Source organism: Berghia stephanieae, chromosome 3 (genome assembly GCF_034508935.2).
Source record: "Berghia stephanieae isolate SIO BIC M18660-M18661 chromosome 3, UCSD_Bste_1.3, whole genome shotgun sequence".
Lineage (NCBI taxonomy): Eukaryota > Metazoa > Mollusca > Gastropoda > Nudibranchia > Aeolidiidae > Berghia > Berghia stephanieae.
In genome coordinates this window covers 17604555-17612054 of record NC_088362.1, presented here as the reverse complement: position 1 = coordinate 17612054, position 7500 = coordinate 17604555, and the positions used below count along the sequence as shown (strand labels likewise).

The 7500-nt window shown below is 34.0% G+C and overlaps 1 protein-coding gene across 24 annotated transcripts in view; it reads right to left on the bottom strand.

Annotated features, from left to right (window-relative positions):
* The window catches only part of LOC144967260 (RIMS-binding protein 2-like), a 263317-nt gene that overhangs the window by 38522 nt on the left and 217295 nt on the right, over nucleotides 1–7500 (bottom strand). For 10 of the 24 annotated variants that reach the window (XM_078904258.1, XM_078904269.1, XM_078904263.1 and 7 more), the window contains one exon: nucleotides 3442–3561. The exons of the other annotated variants lie outside the window; for them this stretch is intronic. In XM_078904258.1, the coding sequence (XP_078760384.1) occupies nucleotides 3442–3561 (120 nt within the window). The remainder of the gene's footprint in view (nucleotides 1–3441; nucleotides 3562–7500) is intronic. 24 annotated transcript variants of the gene reach the window in all.

Here is a 7500-nt window from a genome sequence, read left to right as displayed (position 1 = left end):
GACGACTAAATCGAAATTATTCAATGCGACGGCAGTGCCGCCCACACAAAACTCTAGTACATTCTTTAAATCTGGACCCACAGTATTATAATATTATTTCATCTGTTTTTGAATATTTATTTATAGTATCGTCGTACCTCCATGGGGTAATGAATTATGGGGATAAATAAATCAATACAATCAGGAAGTCCCCACTCGTCTCTGGCCATCCTTCATTGTAAATTCAAAGAAAAATAAATATGCAGATTTTCTTTTAACCAGTTAACTACTGCAGTACTCTGGAAAAACTCGTATTTAAACAAAAAATGGCCAGAAAACTCGTCCTTCCGATCGATTTAAATGACGTCTCATCTTGGAAAATTTTTTTATCAAACTTGGGATCTCGCGAGGGAGATCTAATAATATAACTCATACAAACAATATAACATATAGGCAGGATTACCATCATACAATACTTACTTCATAAGTGATACCATAATAATACATGAATATATAGATATATAAGTAAATAAATAAAAAAAGAAAGAAAGAAATATACGCAAAACTTTGTGAATCTTTTGACAAAAATGAACAATCGAGCAATTTTTTTTTGCCAAGTAAATCATTTGTCATGCAAGACAACCCTCAATACTATCTTTTCTCTTTATTTACCATTGTTCTGATGGTATGACACTCTTGTATACATATTTACCACAATTTTGTAGTAGTGCCAACATCGCTATAACGCTGTTTTGTGGAGCAGGCACTTATGTTGATAACAACAAGATATGAAGTGAATAGAAAAGTGCCAGAAGACAATAGAGAATAAAAATTTTTCGCGGCGGTGGTGGGGTTTGAACCTGCGACCTTATTGGTACGACAACTCCGCCTGGCAGGTGAGAGCGTGGCTCTACCGTGTGAGCTATCCACGAACACAAAAATATTCGTTTCAAACTCAAAGTCATTACTAGATCCCTCTCTCACCCACTTCTTGAGACCGCCGATTCGTTCGTACACCACCATCGCGAATAATTTTGACCAGCAGTTAAGCTTAATAGCCAATATTCTCAACACAAACATATAACATAGAAACCATTGAGACATTGAGTATGCTCCGGTGTATGGGGTGAATTTTTAATTCAGAAAAGTGAGTGGAGCAGGCACTTATGTTGATAACAACAAGATATGAAGTGAATAGAAAAGTGCCAGAAGACAATAGAGAATAAAAATTTTTTTGACTTTGAGTTTGAAACGAATATTTTTGTGTTCGTGGATAGCTCACACGGTAGAGCCACGCTCTCACCTGCCAGGCGGAGTTGTCGTACCAATAAGGTCGCAGGTTCAAACCCCACCACCGCCGCGAAAAATTTTTATTCTCTATTGTCTTCTGGCACTTTTCTATTCACTTCATATCTTGTTGTTATCAACATAAGTGCCTGCTCCACTCACTTTTCTGAATTAAAAATTCACCCCATACACCGGAGCATACTCAATGTCTCAATCGTTTCTATGTTATATGTTTGTGTTGAGAATATTGGCTATTAAGCTTAACTGCTGGTCAAAATTATTCGCGATGGTGGTGTACGAACGAATCGGCGGTCTCAAGAAGTGGGTGAGAGAGGGATCTAGTAATGACTTTGAGTTTGAAACGAATATTTTTGTGTTCGTGGATAGCTCACACGGTAGAGCCACGCTCTCACCTGCCAGGCGGAGTTGTCGTACCAATAAGGTCGCAGGTTCAAACCCCACCACCGCCGCGAAAAATTTTTATTCTCTATTGTCTTCTGGCACTTTTCTATTCACTTCATATCTTGTTGTTATCAACATAAGTGCCTGCTCCACTCACTTTTCTGAATTAAAAATTCACCCCATACACCGGAGCATACTCAATGTCTCAATCGTTTCTATGTTATATGTTTGTGTTGAGAATATTGGCTATTAAGCTTAACTGCTGGTCAAAATTATTCGCGATGGTGGTGTACGAACGAATCGGCGGTCTCAAGAAGTGGGTGAGAGAGGGATCTAGTAATGACTTTGAGTTTGAAACGAATATTTTTGTGTTCGTGGATAGCTCACACGGTAGAGCCACGCTCTCACCTGCCAGGCGGAGTTGTCGTACCAATAAGGTCGCAGGTTCAAACCCCACCACCGCCGCGAAAAATTTTTATTCTCTATTGTCTTCTGGCACTTTTCTATTCACTTCATATCTTGTTGTTATAACGCTGTTTCAGGCCTCTTTAGAAAGCCAAAGACAGTAATGATATCATTTGCAATCAGTTAAGTGCAATCAAACTTCAAATCAACTCGGATGTGAGGGGCAAGGCAAGATTAAGGCAGGGAAATTAAAAACAAAAAACAAAACAAAATAATAAAAAACTAAACTAAAACACCATACAGCAAAACAAAAAGACAGCAACTAGCGAACAAAAAGACAAAAAAAATATAATTAAAACACAATCAAGATTTTGTTGGCGATAAAAAAAGACTGAAATCTATTTTCATTCTGCTAAGTAAAGTATACGGCCCTGTCCCAGAGACAGCTAAATTATGTTCACAACCGTCTGTTGAACAACGCCACCACCACATTATCTCATTCGTCTGTAGTGTTTCATTCATCCTGCTTTGTCGATAAAGGGGAAACCCGAAACGTCCATGGTATCTGTTTTCGTATATTAAATTGAAGCTTACATTCAATTTCACATCGTTATTTATGTAATGATCATCGAAAGTTCTCAATAAATAAATTAATACAACAGAATAACTTTAAAATAAAATAAGCACGTTTGCTTATAAAAAAAATTTTCATTATATTATTTAAAATGCCTGCCTTTCGTCTATTCTATCAATACCCAACCCCCCCCCCCCCCTCCCCTTATTTTTTTTTCTTCTAAGGACAGTATTAGATGATAGGCCTGAAAATCCGTAAAGAACCCGAGAGAATTCAATCCATTTAAAGATTAAGGGATAGCTGACATTTCAAAGTTCTCATTATCTATCTGGATATAACAATATATAGAATAACGATCATCCGTGTGACGTCAATTGAGGTCCTTAAATATACGGAAATGGTGGCGAGTAATAAGTGTATTCAAAAAAGAACTCCAAACAAAACACACACATACACAAACAAACAAATAACAAAGCCAAAACAAAACCACCAGCACACACAACGATCATTCTTTTCGCCAACAAAAAAAAAAAAAAAACACTCTTTCGCCGATCAGAATACAAATCATAAAATTAGTGATAAATACTGAGATCAACGTTTGTCAGTAAGGACTTCTGAACGGTTAATCCAAAATTTTGGTGGCTTTTGGAAGCTCCAAAAGGTTAAATTGGTGCAATCAAATAACACAGCCCTGGAAGAGAAAAGAGGTCATGGTGATCTTTAAGGGGGGGGGGGGGGGGGGGGGGCATTGAATCATGTTAGTATCAAGTCATCAAGCCAAACCAAGAGGTCACCTTCCACGAAGCTGCTGTCCGACTCAGCCTCGACCAGCGAGTTCAGTTTCAGAGCCAATTCATTCAACTCCAGGTCTTCAAAATTCCTGGCGTTCTCCTCCTGATGGTTTTGTGTGGTTCCTGCCCGTCCATCATAATAACGCACATTAAAATGTATTAGGGAAATGAGATTGTCACTGTGTATGTAATTGATGCTATGCGTTTCATTAAAAAAAAACTCATAACATCCGCCAGCCTAAAATAATGTACCTACCCACAAAACAATGTGTAACCTTAAACGGTTATAGTCTGATTAATACAATTTAGTCAGACCTACCCATAAAAATGGTTGGCTTTATAAAAATTAAATAACAAAGAGCTGAGTGACGTCAATTTCGTTCCATCTACACATGAGCTTTTATATAGCGCAATGTCCACTAACCGTGACCTTTTGGCTAAAACTGATTCGGTGACCTCGAATCCAAAAATGTATATTATAACAAAACATGCTAAATTTGCATTAGTTTGTAAAGTCTTATTGAAGACTAGATAATTATAGATTCTTAAAATAACAAAAGATAATGTCTCACACTTCTGGTTATTTTAACTTAAAACTAACTTTAGCATCCGGTTCACATAATGCCGTTTTGAGACGATAGGTCACCAAATGTGCTTATATCGCTTTTCAAGGTATCCCGAATTTAAGATCGTGTGATCAGTATCAAATAAAGTGGGAGTACAAATTTAAAAGACAGAACCTTATAATATTGCGCAGCTCCAACCAAAAGAGTGGAATATTCTGCGATTTAATATGTGATCTATCTTTACTGATTCTGAAGAAATCTCTTTTTGTTATATTCAGATGATATGTAGGATTAAAAAATTGAGCATTAAATTGAAAAAAAAAATAATTAAAGTTGAAAAAGAATGGATAATCAATCTTCGAAATATACCACTTCACAGGTCTAATTACATCACTTTTTAGCGTCACATCATAGAACATGTTTACCCTTATTTAATTTAATTTTTAAAATAATTCCGTATTCTCATCTTTTAATTAATGTTCTTGATAACATGATAGAGTAAATGTTTATACTGCGTATTGGATGACATGTATATTGTGCGCCTTGAGCTATATTGTATGGAACAGGCGTTATATAAATAAATTACATCATCATCACCATCATCATCATCATCATCATCATTATCAAGGCTCCAAAAAGTTTTCTGATAGGTCTTTTTCTCATGATGCCCCTTCTATTTGGAACTCTCTTCCAATTTCCTTTAGAAAATGCAATACAGAAGCTACTTTTAAGATAAATATCAAGACTTATTTTATTAGAAATATTTAGTTTCGTTTATGGATTATTTTTCATGATATGAACGTCTAAAGCATGTTTTGTGTATGACCTGTTATTGTAGCTTTGATGTTTGTATTGAAAAGACCCACTTGAGCTGTTTGTAAATGCGCGGTATAAATTATTTACATCACCATCATAATCATCATCATCATCATCATCATCATCATCATCATCATCGTCGTGGTGGTTATTGCTTTTTTAGCGACGAAGAGACCGATATAAACTCCGTCTGCATGGGCAATTGAGTTACTATGACTCTTGAAAGACTCCAACAGACAAGACATTAAAACCTTATTTCTATACTAATAAATTTTCAGGCTATTTCTAGCTGGATTTAAATACTTAAGTTGCTGACGTAATGCCCTGTAAATGGCAACAAATCCAAGATGATTCGGTTGCTTGTAAAATAGATCATCCTTCCAATCATATCCTTAAATCACACAATCCTAGAATTTTAGCTTTTCCGAAATTGGAAAAAAGTGTATTAAAAATAGCATGTGCATAGAATTCTTATTCAACTAAAACTAAAACATTCGCTTTGATACTACGCAATAATTGTTCTTAGAAAAATTATAAATAGCTGGTAAAGTACGGGGTAAACCACGATAAAGTCGTGTTGGTTGAGTGACTTAAATCACATAACTCTATATTTCCCATTTTAACCAGTTAACCGCAGAACTCTGGAAAAATACATATTTAAAAAAATTGGTCAGAAAACGCGTCCTTTCAATTATCGATAGATCCGTCCTTCAAATATTGATCGATATATAACCCGATCCCTTCGCTCGTCATCCGATGGAAAATTGCTTGTCACCCCAAGGAAAGAACTCTTACGTGTCATGTGGAGGACGATCCTTTTCTAGAAACATCCCAATCCTCTGGAACAAACTTCAAAAAGAAATACGACATTCTTCATCGAAAGATATGTTTTAAAAGCATCTTAAGACTTTGTTATTTTCCAAATTGAATGGTTGATGCCCCTGTAAAGCGCTCTGAGCACTGACTCGTGGTATGGAAGACCGCTCAATAAATATAATATAATATCTTCTTCTTCTTCTTCTTAATATTATTATTATTATTTTATTATTATTATTTTATTATTATTATTATTATTATTATTATTATTATTATTATTATTATTATTTTATATTATTATCATCATTATATACTATATCATTATTATATATATTATGATTATGATTATGATTATGATTATTATGATTATATTATTATTATTATTATTATTATTATTATTATTATTATTATTATTATTATCATTATTATTATTATTATTATTATTATTATTATTATTATTATTATTATTATTATTTTATTATTATTATTAATTTTGATGGACGGGTTTTCTGGCAATTTTTTAAAATACATATCTTTCCATAGTACGGATATTAACTGATTAATACGTTATTCCTAGTCTCACTCTTCTTAACAAGCTGAGAAAAGCCGCCATTTGTCGGTTTTATGATTTCTTTTTCTTTTCTTTTAATTACTACTACTACTTCATGATTGCATCCCGATCAATACAATCGCTATCCAAGGTCGGCCCCGCCATCTTTAAACACGTATTCTCTTTTTTTTCCTTCTTTTAATTTCTTTCTTCTTTTTTTTTTTTTTTTTTTTTAAATTAGCGCAAAGATTTTGATTTATTTTCATTTCTTAAACGAATTTCCTAAAAGCCTTGGATTAAACGTGATTCAGGGGAAATAACAACGAGTCAAGAGGAATAAATCGATCCTTGCACATGAGTTAAGTCCCTTTGCAATTAAAATTCGGCCTTTTTTATATTTATTATTACTAGGTTTATCATAGGGCTAGGGTTCTTTCCCACCAGTCTTGTTTAATGTAATGCAAATGAATGCGATAAAATATATATTATAAATATATATATATATAATATTATATAATAATTATATGCATTATATAAAAATATTTCAATATCATTATTATCGCATTATTATTATTTAAATCATTTTTTATCATGTTGCATATTTCTAGTCCATTATTTTATTTGAGAATCCCATTTTGCATCTTTTTTCTGACATTATGTTTTAAGTGACCGATGGTGAAAGGCATTGCACTATGACCTGGAAAGTACCAGTTCGAATCCTGCTTCAGCACTTTCTTTTTTACTGGGTAAGTTATTAAACCTCAATAATGCCTACTTTGGAATAAAATGGTACTCCTGTTGATCTAATTTTTGATGGGTTATTGTATTTCTCTTGAATGCCTAGCGATGGCATCAACAAGCGGTGGAGGCCTGAATTTAAATCTTTTTTTTTGTCGATGGCACAATGAACACCTGATAACACACACAGACACACACACATACACACACACACACACACACACAACCCCCCAAAAAACCCCCGCAAACTCCCCCCCCCCCCTCCCCCTAAAAAAACCCAACAACAACTGGGGTGTAGATAACAAATTAACTTAAAGCTTCACCAATACTAGCAGGAATAAAAAACCCCAGCTAGAACAGAAAAAAAAAACAAACAAACAAAAAACGAGAACCATTAAATAAGCCCAGCCAAATAAAAAAAAAGAATTAAAATAAATAAAAAATAAAAAATAAAAACAGGTAAAAAAATAAATCATTCACATCGATTTAAATTTATATGAAAAACTATTCCTGAAGAAATGGGTATCTGCCGTACTCATTTTACAGCAACATTTTTTAAAATTGGCCCGAAAACTC